General features: G+C 38.5%; 1 protein-coding gene across 4 annotated transcripts in view; it reads right to left on the bottom strand.

Moving 5' to 3' along the window:
* The window catches only part of POC1B (POC1 centriolar protein B), a 131,623-nt gene that overhangs the window by 60,897 nt on the left and 51,055 nt on the right, over window positions 1–19,671 (bottom strand). For all 4 annotated transcript variants that reach the window (XR_016510531.1, XM_090273900.1, XM_090273899.1 and 1 more), the window contains 3 exons: window positions 3,646–3,753; window positions 3,422–3,537; window positions 2,222–2,355 (listed from right to left, as the gene is read on the bottom strand). Coding sequence is in view for 3 of the 4 variants with exons in the window: in XM_090273900.1 (XP_090130026.1) it covers window positions 2,222–2,355; window positions 3,422–3,537; window positions 3,646–3,753 (358 nt within the window). In the remaining variant the exon portion in view is untranslated. The remainder of the gene's footprint in view (window positions 1–2,221; window positions 2,356–3,421; window positions 3,538–3,645; window positions 3,754–19,671) is intronic.

Here is a 19,671-nt window from a genome sequence, read left to right as displayed (position 1 = left end):
TGTGAGAGGCTGAGAGTGTCAGAGCTAGTGGGGCAGCCTCCACATGAGCAGAAAAATGGAAAGCAGGGACAGGTTTACCTACTACCACTTAAGCAATTAAACCTAAACTACATCCTGATGAAGATAGTAATGAAGGATTAATTAAATAGCTATTAACAGATACACATTGAAATGACCTATGGACATGGACAACGGGGTGGGGATTGACTGTGGGAGAAGGGGTGGGCAGGGCGGGGTGGGGAGCAATGGGGAAAAAAGTGGGGCAACTGTAAAAGAAATACAAACAAAAATTTTTAGTGGGGAAGAAAAATAAAAGCAAAATAAATAAATAAATGAGCCAACAAATCCCAGCCCCCACAAAAAAAACTTCACATGTAGGAAAGTGACTAAAAGAAAATGTAAAGTATGGAAATGCAATTTTAGTGAATATTAGAAGGACAAGGATTTCCCTTCACACTGTATATTTTTCTTCCTACCTGATCCCTCCAGAATTTGGCATTCTGGAGAAGTAATGACATAAGGTTCTTTGCATAAAACTAATAAGACCAGTCGTTAATAGAGGTTTTTTTGATCAAGAGTTTGACTGGAATGTCATGCCTAAAGGAGACATGCTTGGGCTCTGGTTGTTACCAAAAAGCACTGAGGAACTGGGATTGACTTTCGAAGGTAATAAAAGCCCACGAGATAAAAGGCCTGGTACCTTGGTTGGTTGTGTGGTTCATGACAATCTTTCCAGGGAAGGAAGGAAGGTTGTTTTCCTGAACGATGGTAAGGCACAATGAAAAACCTGAAGGACTTGGAAATGACAGGTGTGTACAGACAAGGCTGAATGGCAGGTATGTGGCTCTGCTTCTGTGCCCTGAAGGGCAGACTGAAGGTCACCCTAAACGTTCCTTGTGTAAGTTCCAGCAAAACAGACTTAAAGATCATATGTGATCATTTGCTGCTCTTGTTGTGTTTATGCAAACGAAGAGGATAAATTAAAACTGGACTTAATGCAGTCCTTTTAATGACAAGGAGGGTAATCTTAAGGAGAAAAATCACAATTCGAGAAAAATCACAATGCTCAGTGGTAGACTATAAACTAGTGCCACTGTCTTTAAAGTTTATTTTCATTTAAAGTTTTCATTTGAAAGTTAAACTAGGTCTGTGACATCATCAAAGATGCTTAATTTACAGACAAGAAGAATGTCAAATGCCTTGCAGCTGGATGTTTTCCCAATAAGACAGTCTCACAGATTTAGAGACTGGTTTGTGGGTTATGCTGCATAAATTAACATGTGTGTTTTGTTTTCAAAGGGCATAAACATATGATCTCATTACCTGAGTGATTGTCTGTACATATAGGCCTAAGTTAATATTTGTCTGCATCACTGCCTCCTGAGACTCAATGGTTTGGCTGAACTAAGTGGCTGGGTTGGTGAAGTATGGGGTGGTCTGTGGGCTTCACTTTAAAACTAGTTTCTCTTTTCTATCCTAATGGCTTGGACAGAAAGGGCCCAGAGGTCTGAGGTTGGGGGGGAACCTAAAATATTTCCTTCAGTTCAAACTAAGTATAGTGGGCAAAAGGGCTTTTGACAGGTGTGATGTACCTTGCACACCTTCCTCCAAAGAAGCCTTTCATTTTTTCCTAATGTGGGATTTTGAAAAATTAATCTCTGCCTTTTGTCATCTAGTGGTTACGGATTGAATGATGCCTTTTACCCTGTTGCCAAATCTGTTGCCCCCAGAATACAACAAGGATGCCAGCCGGTTAAACCAAGCATGCTGTTGCCCAGGGACAGCCAACTGACCTGGAGTCTGCAAGATCCTTCTCCATGTGGGAAGGCCACTCTCCCATCCACACCCCCACACTTATTAGGGAATTCTGGACCCAAGGACGATGACCATGTCCAGCTTGAAGCAGCTAGAGGAGCTCAAGATCTTTGCCCATTGTCCTTTATAAGATTATAAAGGGTCGTAAGTCTGAGAGGGAGTCCCTCCATAAATTTAAAAAAATGAAAGAAAAGAAAGGATACACACTGATTTTGACAAAAACTACAATAAATAATACTTCTAAGAATTGCTTCCAGAGGACAAAACCATTGCCTTGGAAGCAAAAATATTTTTTATGATAGCAGCAATGTGTCCTACACTGGGAAAAATAATAAAGGCATATAATAAAATGGATCAAAACTTTAAATCAATATTATTTACAAAACAAAAATCTTAGCATTAGTACCGTATGTCCTTGAAGTGTATATATGAGCCTTCCTTCCAGTAGATCCAGAATCTTAAGTGTACCATCTGAAGAAGCAGTGATGAGATAGTTACCCGAAGGATGGAATGATACACAATTAACTCCACAGCCGTGAACTGATTTGTAGAAAATAAAGCAAAAATTTTAGAGAACAATTCTTAATTCTAAAGATGCCGCTCTGCTCTATTAGCAATATTAGACGTAATATTTCCACAACACCAAAACAAATAAATAGTTGGGCATCACACAACTGAAGTGTCTGGCTAATGAAACAGAATAGCTTTCAAAATGAGAATGTGTCATGAAAAGATGATCTTGTTAACCACGTAACTAAAAAGTCTTCAGATATATTACCAATATAACCAACAGTTGATTACCTCCAGCTCACACAAAGAATACCACCTAGCCTTAAGCTAAATTTAGTAATCAATTAGTGGCTTGGTGCTAAAGGGTAAAGAGTGTGAACATATATTTGGAGAAGGGCACAATCTTGCCAGTTTGAGAATTCATTTCTGGACACCATCCTTCCAGTAGGAGGCAGTATAACACAGTGATAAAAAATTTGTAAACTGACCCAGGTCAGTTCTATCAATTCTTTTCAGCAAGTCACTTATCCTCTTTAAGCTTCAAATTCTTTATCTTTAAAATGGGGTAATAATAATGGCTCCTCCTAGGGCTTTTGTGAGGATTTAGCAGTGTTGGCTACATGGTAAATATTACAGTTGTTAAGAAAGAGAAATATGGATTTAATATAAATACAATATAAACCAAGAAAATGATCTATTTCTCTTTTTAACTTCAAAATATAGGCACAGTAGGATGCTGTTTTCTACCAGTTATAACAAGTATTTGTGCCAATTTCTATCCCAGACTTCTTATATAATACAAATAGCCAGAGGTGGAAATCTCACAGTAATTTCTTTCTTTTTTTCTCCCCTTTCATTTTTTTTACAGTCCTGGCACCATTTTAAAGGTCCTTCCACCTCCCTCTCCACTCTGGCACCTACCCCAGCTTCTCAGACCATGTTGTTGATGAGGGCTAGCAATTTCATAGTCAGTTTAAAGGCAGCCCAGACTCCTATTAAGAGGGCCAGACTATACTGAGAAGGACAGTCTGTCAGTTTAAGAGGTCCCCAGAGGAGTCTACTCAGAAACTGAATTCTTCTGTTATGGAAATTGTACCTTGATAATGTTGGAGTAATTTGTTCACTCTTATATCCCAGATTTTCACAGTATGATCAGAACCTGCTGAAGCTATGCATGTACCATTAGGGTTAAAATCCACAAAATTTGCAAACCTAGGAGGAAAGATTAAGATGGTCTCATATTTTGATTTCTTTCCTTTCTTTATTTGAACTGTAATAATTAAATATCTCCTTATCAATGCACAAATAGAATTGACTTACCCTACAGAATCTGAGAAATTATTCACACACTGCTTACTTGTGGTATCCCAAATTTTAATAGTTTTATCCTCACTACATGATACAATTAGTCTTCCATCAGGTGAAAATCTGGAAGCACAAGAAAGATTGCTTTTGTGAAAGGCTCCTGATCATCACAATAATAGTTCACCCCCTCCCCCCCACACACATCGGGCTGTGCATATGAAATACCAGAGACCACTGTTACCACACCACGCAGCAAAGTCACAGTCTGCAGTGAACATCTTTTCAACTAAAAATAATGACAAATGACAGTGACAGGCCATTAAAAGATAAAAATATACTATGTAGATTAACCAAGTGTCTTTTTCCTTTTATCTTTTATTTAAATGACATCCTTTTATGGCATCTGTTTTGGGTCTTTGATTCATCTCTGTACTCCTTCCAAGCCAAGTACCTTGTTTTTTAAAAGTACTCTTTATTATGCTAAGTGAAATAAGCCAGTCAGAGAAAGACAAATGCCATATGATCTCACTCTCACTCATCTAATGGAATCTAATAAACAAAATAAACTAACAAACAAAATAGAAACAGAGACATGGATACAGGGAACAGACTGACAGACCTCAGAGGGGTGGGAGGTGGGGGGGACGACTAATGAAAGAAGGTGAAGGTACTAGCCAAAGAACATTATGCATAGCCAGTGGATACAGACAATAGTATGGTAAAGGCCAGGGGAAGTGGACAGAGGCTGGGTGGAAATGGGAAAGTGGGGTAAATGGGGACATCTGTAATAGTGTCAACAATAAAAAAAGAAAATAAACAAGAAAGAAAAACAGTACTCTTACTTCTTTCTTCTATATCTGTCATTTTCTGGTGTTACCCATATGACCCAAGAGAGCCTTTATTATTCATCCTACCAACCGTGTACTTAGCTTTTTGTTAAAAAAAAAAATGACGTGTGTTTAGAATTAAAATTAAATGACATCATCAACAAAAGAACCAACTCCCCAAATCTGTAAGTTCCTGGAGGCGTGGAGGTCAGAGAGCTCCAATGGACTTAAAGTAGGAGAAGTCATTTACACAGAAGGAAAGTTCCTTCATGGACAGACCCATCCATCCACATGTCCCATTAAAATACAAATGACATAATAAAGGCTAGATATGCACATATTTATCTTAGTAACCTGAGGGCTAAAAACTTGGGATACAACACATTCTCTCAAAAGAGGTCCATCTCTAAGAAACAGAGAGTCTGTGTTATGTAAAATAGGGGTAAAGTGAGTTGGGAACAGAGGATGGTTTCTTCAGCTCTTTCTACAATGCCCCTTTCTTTGATAATGATTGCCAGTCTGTTGCTGGGTGATTATTATAACCTGAACCTAGATGTATCCTTTGGTCTTCATGATCATGTTGAGGAGGGCTACTTGGTCTGGTAAAAAGCCAGATATCATGTAACTTCACCCCAGTTTTTGCACTGAACTCTTGAGAGTGAATACTCTTTTTTAAGTTTAACCCCAGTATAGGGAGCATGGAAATTCTCTGCCCTCCAGATTCCCCATTTTTATTGTTAAGACAAGAGATAACTAATAATGATACCAAGAGAGCCCTGCAACTCACTAGGGACAGAGAACCTAGGCCTTATGTTAAAGTCACACACTTAGAAAACAAACCTTCCTCTGCTAAGACAGCAACTTCTGGATGCTGGGTGCTCAGCAGCAAACATGGTACTCTAATCTCTAATGATCCCCTGGGATTATTACTATTATTATTATCATTTTTGGTTTAAATCCAGCCTGGGGCTAGGGGACATTGTGTGTCCTGTGAATGCTAACTCTCTTGAGTTCGGATGTTGGTTATTTTTTGTGGAGTGTAAACCAAATTTTATATTCTATAATGCAAGCAGGTACCTATCTGTTTCTAAATAAAACTGTTTACATTAAAAAAGAAAATGACAAAATTCTCAGACAGCTTGTCTACTGTTTTTTATGCTCTCTTTTCATTTTAAGATCCTATCCAAGGTTCTTATTCCCCTGCTAAGTGCCTTTTTCAGACAGATAGAAGAGCAGAAGGGGGGAAAAAAAAAAGGACAAAGAAAAGTTTTAGATGACTAGGAAATTATGAGTAGTATTTTTGCTATTAGTATTTTAGCAATAACAAAAACCAAAAAAGACAAAATTAGATCACAGACTGACTATGCTTCAATTTTATTTGTATTTCCCTCTATGCCCAGATTACTGTAAAAGTCATCAATTACAAGTGTGAAGTATAATTAAAGGCTTTTCTTTTTATTCTCTCTCCTTTCCTCACTCCCTGTTCTTAAGGCGGACACAAATATAATTCTTCCTGACAGAAACTTTGAATCTGGCATTCATGGATTCATCATTAAAAAAAAAAAAAAAAAAAAAAAGGGGACAGAGAAGCACAATTAAGTTATGCATAAACTAATCTAAAATTCAAGAAAATAACCTTGCATGAAAATATCTTTCATGCTAGTAGTTCAGCATGATTTTGTAACATAATATACAGAAAATGTAATGAAGATTCAAATATGAAGAACATGTTGTATTACAGAAATGCTCCAAATAGAAGAAATTTATTTCACACAGACGCTGGGGATTAAAAACCTACTCAGTGTCTCCATGAAAATAAACTTTACACAATAAAGTAAACAACTAATGCAAAGAATCAAACTGTATGTCTTAATAAGCTACTTAAAAAGAAATTACTTAATATGAGCATCTCAAATGGTAAGAATATTTCTAAGAGATGACTTGATTCTTACATTTTAAAAAAGCAATGATGAAAAAATTAATAAAATGGGAATAATCAGATTAAAAACAAAGTACAAAAATACTCACTCTACGATATTATCGGCCAAATCCTACCACCACCACCATTATCACTATCCTGCTAACCCTAGAGCAACTCGTTTAATCCTTAAGCAACCCTACAAAACAGGCGCTACTGCTAGCCTCAACTTACAGATGCAAGAACTGGAGGACATAAAGGATCAGTAACTGCCTGAGTCACACAACCAGGAAGATTTGAACCAGACACCTAGCTTCATGGCTAAACCTCTCTGTCACTCTGCTAAGACTCTGACAGAAAGGAAAGTTTCCTCTACTGGCCAAAGTCTTTAGAGCACAGGAAGTTCTGAGTGGCTTCTGTGTAACCACAGCAAGTTCTAGAGTGCTCTGAGAACCATAGGCAGTGTTCTTCAGATGCCAAGTGATCGGGCTCCAACTGACTAGCTAACCACTAGTCTACCGTTTAATAAAAATCTGCATTCACTGCCATACATAGTCAGTGTTCTAGAAGAGTTTATGGGAAGGATATTCATTCATTCATTCATTCATTCATTCATTCAATATTCACTGAGCACCTGCCAGAACCAGGCACTGGGCACTGTCTTGAGCAAAGGAATATAGTTGTGAATGAAACTAAGATCTCCGTCTTCCCAAGACTTTTAATCTAGGGAGGAGGAGGAAGGGAGGGCACACAAATAATATAGTTTCAGATGATGAGAGAAAACAAAAAGGTGCCAGTTTATCATTAGAAGCTCCATAGAGGAAACATGATTTTAAAGAAACTTGTGAATAAGGAAAAGGAGGTACATTGGCCAAATGGAATTCACCCTGAACAGGAGGAGCTATAGAATGAGAAATTTTTCAAGCTAGAAATTTATGTTTAGCAGGAGGGGTTTAGCGTAAGAGAAATTTCCCTGTGCTAAAGAAGGAAGGGAGTGCAAACTTGAAACAAATAGAGAACGGAGGAGGTAGCTAAGAAGAAGCTGGCACCAGAGAAGAGGTGGTTTCTACCTCCAACTCCACACGACAAAGGGGAATTCAGTGGGAAGGCCCTGCCCCTTCTCTGGACCCTACATTATACTCCCTGCATAGGCTTTCTGTATATATTTTTTTCCCCGCTTTGGAGGGGTTGAAAGTGAAGATGGTAGTTTGTATCTTCTCCTCTCCCTTTTATTTTTAATTAGATACATCAAAAATAAAGAAGCACCAATAAAACAGGCTTTTCTTTGTCCTGACTTTGATCAGGAAAGAAAAGTCCTTTCTTTGCCAGGGCTCACATAACATCTGTGTTATTAATTTTAAGAATGTTGAGAAATAAAATTTCTGCGGAGACATTAATATCCTCTAATTCAATACCACCAACCACCTTTTTAAACTTCTAGAGACTGTGTCACCAAGATGGATATTACATTAGTCAGTAGTGACTAATGGATCAGCAGACATGAACTGTCTATGAGGCATACGGGATGTTAACTGAACTACCATTCAATCCTTTAAAACGTACTGGTATTCATCAAGAGATTGAGGAAATATCTGAACACATTCCAGAAAACCTGGTTCACATGTCTTTGAAAGCAGCCTAAGAGTTATATAATAGGATATCTTTATTTTGGAATCTATGGAGTTCTCAAAACCATATGTACAATTGTTTGTCTATATGCACAGAAATAGTTATTCGTTCATTAGAGAGCCAAATGGGTTCATGAACCATGATAAGTTTTAAAGTGTTTTCCTAAGACATAAAGTTTTTCATTTGGATATTTATCATTAGAATAAATATTCTATAAAAACAAATTTCTAGAGCTCAGGGCTCTGAGACCAGGATGGGCATTCGCCATGTCCTTTAAGAAACAAATAATTAGTAAGAGGTACTCTGAAGCCAGAAGTTTCAATGGAGTGTAGGGTGGGGTGGGGGGAGTGAGCAGCAAAAAGCAGTGAAAATAAGACTACCTAGTCAGTAGAGACCTGAACTGTAGGTCTCTACTTCCCAGTTCTGTAATCTTCTGAAACTCAGAAACCCCCTGGCCACCATTTTCCGTTTTGATAATATGAGAGCTTGGATTGCATTCAGACCTAAAACTTTCACAGGCTCATTAAAAAAGAAAGAAAGAAAAAAGTGGTTTCAGTATTTACTTTGATAGGATTGTGTTTACATACTAAAGGTGAAGTTCAAGCCAATAACCAAAACATTTATGTTATTTTAAGTGTTGGTCAGCATCAGAAGAGAAACCATCTGTTGACTACAGTAACAAGATTCATTCCTGCAACTGCTGAGAGACAAAAAGCAGATGAAAGAGGTATAAAAGATTTAAGCATGTCAATTATTTGTCGGGTCATCTACCATTTATGTGCCCAGACTTCACTCCTGGGATCTCCACCCTTAAGTACAACTGTCTACTGGGTGTTTCCTCTTGGATTGCCTGCAGGCACCTCTGACTCTGAACTTGTCCAAATCAGAGCTCACCTTCTTCCTCAAACAGCTCTTTCTCCAGTGTTCCTTTTCTCAGTGCATGGTTTCTAAAGTCAGAAACCTAGCAATGATGCTAAGCTCCTCTTTCTCCTCCACTCCCCTACATCCCAATCTCCCCACTCACAGCCCCACAACGGGCTCTGCTATCTTCCATTCTCCACATGCAACAAAAGTGCTCTTAAAATTGTAAATCAAATATTTCAGATTAAAACCCTTTGGTGGTTTTATATTTCCCTTGGGAAAAAGTCTGACAACCTTACCACTGCTTACCAGGTCTTCTAGGATCTGCCCTCCTGTCTCTTCATGGTCACCCCTCTCCCCTTTCTGACACCACACCCCTCTTCTCTCAGGTCCACCTCCTGCCTCAGGTGTTCCCTGTGCCTCACACATTGCCCCCTAGTCTTTATCTAGTTCCCATTACCTAAAAGGACCATACTCATCCTTCAAGTCTCTCCTCTCCTTACGTCAAGAAAAGCCTTTCTGAACTTCCTGGTCCTGCAGGTTAGCTCTCCAGGAGGTGTTCTTAACATAGCTCCCATTCACACGCTACCCGTACAACCATGTGTTTTGTTTGCTTCCTTAACAGAATGCAGGCTTCAAGACGAGAGAAACCACATCTGCCTTATTCACACTTGTGTCCCCAGACACAGTGCACGGTACTGAGTAGGTCCTCAGGAAGCATTTAGGTCATAAGAAAGAAAAAACTTTTGAAGGGAATTGGGACTAACTTAATATTATAGACAATGAGAGCTTATGTTTAAAATCTTTGCAATTTGTCACATGAACATATTGAATGACACGGAACTGTATACTTAAAGTGGTAAATTTTATATTTTATTTATTTTTACATATATGTATATTTTACCACAAAAAAATCTTACAATTTAGATTGTTAAAGATCTCATGTAACACTACCAAAAACTGCAAATTAAAGGCAGATTTTCCCCTAAAAATTAATGCTGTTAAAGCAATAATATTGGAAAAGTTGTCTCATTAGCCTCTACTTATTTTTGACTAAGGACGCCATAAAGAAAAATAAGTTATCTCACAGTACACATTATTTTTAAAAACACAGGGCTACAATAATTCCAACCTTAGAATAATTAATTCTTTTGCCACTAAAATATATATCTCACCTACATATATGTATGTATTTCAAATGATGTCTTCTTCATTACTCATTAAAGAAGAATTACTTATATAAAAAAATAGGAAATATAGTAAGTTAAAAAGTTCATAGACCCATCATGCAAACAAAATCACACTTAATATGTTTTTGTGTAATGGGTACTTTATATTTTGTTCACATACAGGCATTTTTATTAAAATCATGAGTTCTGAATTTTGTTCTCCCTCCTGTCAACATAAACATGTTTTAATGTAATTATTTGCATATATTCCCCTCTTAATGGCTACATAATAACCTAAATTTCCTTAACTGGTTTTCTTTATTTAGAAAAATTGCTCGTTTCCAATTTTTCACCATTATAAATTGTACTGAAAGCAGTATCTTTGACTATAAAGCTTTTTTCCTTCGAACATAAAAGGATATTTATTTAGAATAAATTTCCAGTTGTACACATTGACTTCTAATAGACTATACTAATTCATATTTTAAAAGCATTAATATATTTTGCAGTAGCTGGCATATCTTAAAAATATTTCTATAAATCAAAATGCATGGTCATCAACAATGGTTACTCCAGAGAACATAACTATTCATCTCTTTTTACACTAATGGGCACCATCTCTCTGCCCCATGTAGTAAGTCAGGGCTTCAGGAAAAAGCTCGTAAGTATTGGGCAAAAAGACAGATACAGAAATTTACTTATGTCCACAGCATATATTTAAAATTCAAAGACTAAAGAGAGAAACAATTGGCCTAAGCACACTCTGTATTCATTTAAATATAATATCCATGTGGAGGAAGAACACTATCATTTCAACTACTTTAAATATTTAATTGTTCAATTCATCTATAATATTTTTATTAAATTATTTTTTATTGTTATTGTCTGGTTAAAAGTTTGTCAATTTTGTTTATCTTTTCAAAGAGCCAGCTTCTGGATTTAGTGATCCTTTGAATTATTCTTTTAGTCTCTATGTCATTTAGTTCTGCCTTGATCTTTATTATTTTCTTCTTTCTACTTGCTCTGGGCTTTGCTTGTTGTTGTCGTTCCTGTTATTCTTATAAATGTAGGGTCAGGTTGTTTATTTGAGATTTTTCTGTCTTCTTTAATTAGGTCTGTATTGCCATGAACTTCCCTCTGAGTACTGGTTTTGCTGTGTCCTATAGGTTTTGGGTTGCTGTATATTCATATTCATTTGTTTCCAGATACTTGATGATTTCTTCCCTGATCTCACTGTTTATCCATTCAGTATTTAATAACATGCCATTCAGTTTCCATGTATTTGAATGTTTTTGAGTTTTTTTTCCTTGAGGTTGGTTTCTAGTTTCAGTCCATTGTAATCTAAGCGCATGCTTGATATTTAACTTTTCTTGAATTTGTTGAGGCTTGTTTTGTGTCCTACCATGTGGTTTATCTTTGAAAATGTTCCATGTGCATTTGATACGAATGTATATTTTGCTTCTATGGAGTGAAAAGTTCTGTATATATCAATTAAGTCCATTTGATCTAGACTGTTATTCAGTGTCACAATATCCTTGTTGATTTTTTGTTTGGAAGATCTATCCATTGTTTATAGTGGGGTGTTAAAGTCCCCTATGATGACCATGTTGTTGTCAGTATCTTTTTGGAGGCCTCCAAGATTTTCTTTATATATTTAAGTGCTCCTGTGTTAGGTGCATATATATTTACAAGGATTATGGTATTTTTCGCACTATAAGATGCACCTAGGTCTTGAGGAGGAAAACAAGAAAAAAAAAAACATTCTGAACCAAATGGTGTACTAAAATATTTAATAAAATATAACAATAATATATCAATCATGTAAAGTGAACAGCAGTCAACAGCAGTATTAAGAACCATCATCACTGTCATTAACAAATGAGGAGAGACTTTAAGGTTCAAGTACTCTTCTAGTTTTCTGGGAACCCCAAGAACTCATCATCACTAGTGTCAGAATTTATGGGGGCCTTTAATAACAGGCATTGAGGGAGTTAAGAGGTATCACTAGTTGCAACAGTCACTGAGAGTATCACTATCCTAGTTATAAGTTCTGGTGGAATACCCCCAGTGCCTGTTATGGCTAGTGATACCCCTTAATCCCCTCAGTGCCTGTGTTACTACTAGAATAGTGACCCCACCATAACTCCCTTTATATACTACAAACTTCAGCATTTATGGCTGCTCACCCAGTTACTGCTGGCCTCCTCACAAAGAAATCCGGTGTGCACTGGAAACAGTATGGAGGTAGATGAGACAGCTATAGCATCTAACTGAGCCAGTAGCCAGCTGAGAACCAGTTACTTCAGCTCCACCCATCTGCCTCTCGTGATTGGCAGAGCTTAAGACACAGTGATTGGTGATTGAAGGTGATTCTACTGACACAGACCCCACTCAGTGTCAAAGACAATTGGCACTGTGCCTCATACCCGTTATTAGCCTCAGCTGACTTGACAGGTCAGTGGTTGTAGCTGGGAGTGTCAGGTGGCTCTCTGCACTCTCCCAGGTCCCGGGTGATGGGCAGAGGTAGATGGCAACTGACGAGATGCCCCGAGATTCAGTAGTAAAGTGGGACATTTAAGTGTCCCCAGGGTTTCACGTGGGCCCACCACATCCTCTTCTAACAGCTGTCACCACCACTGACAGGTCAGGTAATACACATCACAGTCTGTGACGCAATATTCACTCCATAAGACACACAGACATTTCCCCCCACTTTTTTGGGGGGAGGGGAGTGTGTCTTATGGAGTGAAAAATAGAGTATACCCTCCTGTTGGACTATTCCTTTGTCCCTTTTTATGGCTTTTACTTTGAAGTCTATTTTGTCAGATAAATATTTCTACTTCAGCTTTCTTTTTATGTCCATTTGCTTGGAATATTTTTTTCCCATCCCTCACTTCAATCTATGTAGATCTTTTGTTCTGAGGTGGGTGTCTTGTAGATAGCAATATGCAGGTTGTGTTTTCTTATCCATTCAGCTACCCTATGTCTTTTGATTGGAGCACTTAATCTATTTACATTTAAGGTTATTATTGATAGGTACTTGTTCACTGCCATTTTTTCCATACCTGTGTTTCTCTCTCTCTCTTCTCCTTTTTATAGCAGTCCCTTTAGCATCTCTTACAGTGCTAGCTTGGTGGAGATGTATTCTTTTAGGATTCTTTGGTCTAGGAAGCTCTTTATTTCACCTTCAATTTTAAATGAGAACTTTGCTAGACAGAGTAGTCTTAGTTTTAGGTTCTTGCTTTCCATTACTTGGAATATTTCATGCCAGTCCCTTCTGGCTTGCAATGTTCTGTTGGTAAATCAGCTGATAGCCTTATTGGAGCTTCCTGGTATGTTACTAGCTGTTTCTCCCTTACTGCCCTTAAGATTCTTTCTTTGTCTTTAAAATTGCCATTTTAATTATGATGTGTCTTGGAGTAGGCCTCTTTGGGTTCATCTTGATTGGATCCTCTGTGCTTCCTGAACTTACATGACTTTTTCCTTCACCAAGTTAGGGAAGTTTTCTGTCATTTTTTTCAAACAGGTTTTCTACCCCTTGCTCCTTTTCTTTTCATTCTGATATTCCTATGATGCAAATGTTGTTACATTTTATGTTGTCCTAAAGTTCCCTTAAACTATCCTTGTTCTTTTTGGAGTCTTTTTTCGTTTTGTTGCTCTGACTGGAAATGTCTTTCTGTCTTGTCTTCCAGCTCACTGATTTGGTTCTGTGCTTCATCTAGCCTGCTGTTAATTCCTTCTAGTGTATTTTCACTTCAGATATTGTATTCTTCATTTCTTCCTGGTTCTTATTCATAGTTTCTTTATCCTTTTTCATGCTGCTCTAGTATCACTAAATTCCTTACTGTTCTGAGTTCCTTGAGCATCCTTGTAAGGATTATTTTGAATTCTATGTCTGATAGATTGCTTGCCTGAATTTCATTTAGCTCTTCTGGGGATTCCTCCTTTCCTTTTGATTGGGGGTTCTTTCCTTGTATCCCCATTTTAGGTAACTCTTTTTGCTTGTTTGTGCCTTACAGGTTGCTATGCTTTGCCTGCCTATCTTCATGGGGTGGCCTTCTGTGGTACGAGTTCTGTGGGACTCAGTGGTGCAGTCTTTTTTATCTCATGATCTGGATGCTCTAGGGTTGCCCTTTACTCAGTTTATATGGGCTCTCTTGTTGAACTTGGGCTTTGATTATTGGTGGCTCATTTGTTAGTGGGCTGTCCCATCCAGCTGGTTGACTGGGAGTTACAACCCCTGCCACATCTTGTATGCTGTTGTGTAGGTGATGCTTAACAAAGCAATGCTACCCATAAAACGACACCAGCAAAAAATACCCCCATCCCACAATATCAACAGCAACTGAGCAAAGATTAATAAAGGTGGAGAGGTTAAGAATATTATAAGATAGGAAAAAGGGAATATGAGATGACTAAAGGAGAGAAAAATGATTTTAAGTGGGAAGAGGGAGGAGAGATCACTAGAGTAGGGAACAGAAACAAGGAAAAGAAAGGGAAAAAATAAAAATTTAAAATGTAAGTAAACAGGAAAGGGTGATGGCATAATGGAGTAAGAAAAAGGAAGAGTTTATTATGAGGTTTGAAGTAAAATTAAAAAGGTAGTGAGCCAAAGAAATAAAATTGTGAAACAGGGTCAATAACAACAACAGCTGAGCAGAGATTAATAGAGGAGGAATGTCTGCAAACCCATCCACTCTGGAAATGACGGCCAGGAAAACAGCTAGAGGGGCACCATTCCCACATGGGAAGTGGGAGAAGTGCCTGAAAAGGGGGCAAGTGCTGAGCAAGCAGCATTGTTCCCTCTCAGACCCTTCCTCCACATACAGCACCGCAACGTGATGAAACAGGTTGCCCTATACTGATGAATATCTAAGGCTCTGCCCCCTACAATGTAACAGGTACGACAGCTCTACCTAAGACTCAGAGGAAAACAAACAAGGGAGCCTGTCAAGATAAGGAGACACAGAAATATGGCCCGAAAGAGAGAATGGATCAAGGTTCCAGTGGGAGAACTAAGTGATGACGAGATAGCCAACCTAACAGACATAGAGTTCAAAACACTGGTAATAAAGATGCTCACAGACTTGACAGATATGCTTAAGTATGCCAAATGTATAAGGGAAGACGTGAAGGCTAAGCTAAATGAAACAAAGGAAAACCCACACAAAACCAATGGTGAAAGGAAGGAAACTGGGTTCAAATCAATGATTTGGAACATAAGGAAGAAAAAAATAGTCAACAAGTACATAATGAGGAAACAAGAACTGAAAAAAATAAGGAGAGGCTTACGAACCTCTGGGACAACTTTAAACATGCCGACTTCTGAATCATAGGGGTGCCAGAAGGAAGAGGAAGAGCAAGGAATTGAAAGCTTATGTGAAGAAATAATGAAGGAAAACTTCCCAAATTTGGCAAAGGAAATAAGACGTACAAGTCTAGGAAAGCACAGAGAGTCCCAAAGAAGCTAGACCCAAAGAGGACCACACCAAGACCCATCATAATTAAAATGCCAAAGGATCAAGATAAAGAAAATCTTAAAAGCAGCAAGAAAAAAGCAGAGTTACCTACAAAGGGGTGCCTATAAGGCTATCAGCTGATTTCTCAAAAGAAACTGCAGGCAAGAAGCAACTGGCAATAAGTATTCAATATGATGAAAAGCAAGAACAAACAACCAAGATTACTCTATCCAGCAAAGCTACCATTTAAAATGGAAGGGCATATAAAGAGTTTCCCAGACAAGATAAAGCCCAAGGAGTTCATCATCACCAAGCCATTATTATATGAAATGTTAAAGGGAATTATTTAAGAAAAAGAAGATCCAAACTATGAACACTAAAGTGACAACAAACTCAGAACTCAACAACTAAATCTAAAAAATAAAGACAAAATCCAACTAAGCAGACCAGAATAAGAACAGAATCATAGGCATGGGAATCACTTGGAGGGTTATCAGCTGGATGGGGAAAGGGGAGAAATGGAGAAATGGTGCAAGGATTAAGAAGCATAATTGGTTGGGACAAAATAGACAGGGGGAAGTTAATAATAATATAGGAAAGGGTGAAGCCAAGGAACTTATATGCACGACTCATGGACATGAACTAAGTGGGGTTGGATTACTGGAGGGAAGAGGGATCTGGGCAGAGGGGAGAAAATGGAAAAGAAACTGGGACAACTGTAACAACATAATAAAATATACTTAAAAAAAGAGGTGGGGAAGAATGTGATCTGACTATAGGAAGTAAGAGTGCTTCTGAGAGGATAGAGGGAGGAGAAATAGTAAGAGTAAGAAATAGGAACAAGGCGTATCATGAGAAAAATAAAATTTACAATGAAAATAAGAAAGGGCAGGATGAAGGCAAAATGGAGTAAGACAAGGGAAGGGTACAATGTGAGGTGTGAAATAACAATAGAATAAAAAATAATAGAAAATCTAAATCAAAAGAATAAAAAATAAGACAAAAAATAGTGAATTAGTTGGTATACGATTGAGGCAAAAGAAGAAATATTAAAAGGCTATGTAAAAGGAAGAAAAAAATGCAAATTCTGAAGAACGAGGTGAAATTTGTCTCAGGAGTTTGGTGTTTGTCTTCTGCCTTCTCTTTCTGGATCAGCTTCTGGTTTTTTATCAGCTCAAGGTCCCTGGGTCGGTTGTCCAACTCTGGCATCACTGCCTGCATCACCTTCACCTGCCTGTAGAGGGAGCTTCTGTTGCAATCGCGAGGGTGGGTACCCTGAGTCTCCCCTGGGAGGCACTGTTGAGTCTTCTGGGAAAATTGTGGATCTGTTCCCCCTTCCCCTGCACCACCCATACTGGTCTGTCCCAGCATAGTTTCTGATGACTTAGCTGTCCATCTCAACAGGTGGGGGGCAATCTGTGTAAGAGGATCAGCTCTTTCCTGCTTGGTGTTGATCATAGCTCTTTGTGCGGAGCCCTGATTACCCCTTGCCGTACCAATTTCTGTTCTCCCTGCTTTGCTGGCCTCAGTGAAATGGGGCCCTAGGAACCAGTGTATTTTGTTTCCCTGAGAAAAGTTCAAAATGGGCCCTTTAGGCGTTTCTTTTTCTGTCTTTCTCTTGCTTTTGGAAATGCACCTTGCAATGAGTTCCTGAGCCTGACTGGTTGGTTTTGCAGACCTTCCCCATTGGTGGTGCTTTCAATCCTGCAGGAGGTGGGGGCTCGGTGCGACCTTCCCTTACCAGGGGTTGGATCTCTGCCAGTGAATAGGGCTCAGTGAAGGAGGTTCTGGCTGGCTTTCAATAATCTCAGGTATTCACTTCTTGCCCTTCCGGCTCCCAGCCCACTGCCCTCGCAGCAGATAAGAGTCCTGAACTCCACTCTGTGCAGCTTCTGCCCTGCCAGCTGTGCTGGGCTGGAGCCGAGAAACCCTCTCATTGTGCAGCTTTCTGATCAATCTGCCCAGCTGCACTGAGTGAGAGCAAACTGTCCCTCAATCCTTTCTCCTTGCTGGCAGGGCAGCTGTGTGCAAGATCCCTGCCCAGCATTCCTCAGCTCCCCTTGAAAAAAAGTCTCTCTGGGCACTCTCACTGCAGCCCTGAGTCACCGTCCGGCTTTCTGTATACATCACCTCTCTAAAAGGTCAAGAGTCTCACAGTCATGGCTGGCTGCGGCCCACTCCTCTGCCCAACCTAGGGGCAGATGTACAATTTTTATAAATGTGTGCTGTGCAATAAATATCCAATTTTATATTTTTCCAAATAGAAATCCAATTACCTTAACTATATATTAAATAGTCCATCCACTTCCCCATCAATTGGAAATGCCATTTTTATCATAAAATATATATGGGCCTGCTTCTGACCTTTCTATAACCTATTTTCTTAATCCTGTACCATTACCACAATATTTTGATTTCTTATAGTTTTATACTGTGTTCTGAGAGCTGGCTGGACAAATTCCTTCTGATTTTTTTCTTGTCATTTTTTCGGTCGGCTATTCTTGCACATTTAATTCATCCATATGAATTTTGAAATTAGCTTGTCATGTTCCACTAAATTATTTTGGAATAACTTCCAGTTTGGACATGGGTAGTAAAGGTTATCACACTTAACGTATTTTTTGCTCTGTAAGACGCATTTTATATTGGGGGGAAAGTGTCTGTGCGTCTTATGGAGCAAATATTGTGTCACAGACCGTGATGTGTATTTCCTGACCTGTCAAGCGGTGGCAACAGCTGTTAGAAGAGGAAGCGGTGGGTCCACATGAAACCCTGTGGACGCTTAAATGCCCCACTTTACTGCTGAATCTCAGAGCGTCTGAAGATAGGGAAGAAAGTGATATCAGTGATTGTGAGCAACTGAAGTTCATAAATTCTGACACTAGCGATGATGAGTTCTTGGGGTTTCCAGAAAACTAGAAGAGTACTTAAACTTTAAAGTCTCTCCTCATTTGTTAATGACAGTGATGATGGTTCTTAATACCGCTGTTGACTGCTGTTCGCTTTACATGGTTGAACTATTATTCTGTTACATTTTATTAAATATTTTAGTACACCATTTGGTTCAGAATATTTTTTTTTTAGTTTTCCTCCTCTAAACCTAGGTGCATCTTATGATCAGGTGTATCCTATGGAGTGAAAAATACGGTATATCCCTACCATAAACAAACATACAACTGGGTAAAATATATAAAACAACTGTTTTTAGACACTGTATGGAGACAGCACAGGGTTGTGAATCCTGGCAGATGGAAACAAATGAGACGAACACCAAATCCAAACCAGATTTCTATCTGGGAGCATTTTTCAGACCATGGCACATGGACATATAGCCCAAAGAGACAGCAGCAGTATTTCTGGGCAGAGGAAACAGAAATTAGAATTCAAAACTGCTAAGAGGCTGGAATTTGGAGGGCATAAAGAGAGAAACTATGAAAAGCAGAATCCTCCTCCCAAATCTGCCTGTGGGTCCCACTGAGTCTGGTCAAATACAAAGAAAGCCGCTTGTAAACAGGGAAATGAGGCTTGACAGAGACTAGTTACAGGAGACTGTGAGGTTACATAGTACTGAGAGATATTCAAGTTCTGAGCAGACTTTGCTGAACACTTCAGACATCTGGCTGAGACCCTAGAAAGGCCACTAGTACTACATTCTAAGAGTAAAGACTTCTCTAGATACACCCTATAATGAGTAAATCTAAGCCCCAACAGAATCTAGCTGGGACAGCAGTAAGTTAATTGCTTACCAGAACAAAATTCAACTGGTTTTAGAAGATGACAGAGTAATTCATAATCTCAGTTAGCAATGATTGGGCATACAATAAAAAAAATCACGAGACATACAAAGAAGAAAAAACAAATTGACCTAGATAATGACATAGATGTTGTAATTAGCAGATAAAAATTTTAAAGCAGTTATTATAAATGTACCCAAGGATTTAAAGGAAATAATGAACATAATGAGCAAACAAATGGGGAATCTCGTCAGAGAAATGGATAAGCTTATAGTAGACTGGACACTGCAGGAAAAGAATAACATTGGTGAACTTGAGAGCAGGTCAATAGAAACTATGCACACTGAAACACAAAGAGAAAAAAAGGTTTGAGAAAAAAAAACAAAGCTTCAATAAGCTACGAAACAATATCAAGTGATCAAACATATGTAAATTTGGAATCCC

This window comes from Furipterus horrens, unplaced genomic scaffold (assembly GCF_987537825.1).
Source record: "Furipterus horrens unplaced genomic scaffold, mFurHor1.1.pri manual_scaffold_4, whole genome shotgun sequence".
Taxonomy (NCBI): domain Eukaryota; kingdom Metazoa; phylum Chordata; class Mammalia; order Chiroptera; family Furipteridae; genus Furipterus; species Furipterus horrens.
Note: the sequence above shows the minus strand (reverse complement) of the source record. Positions and strands in the feature narration are given on the sequence as shown.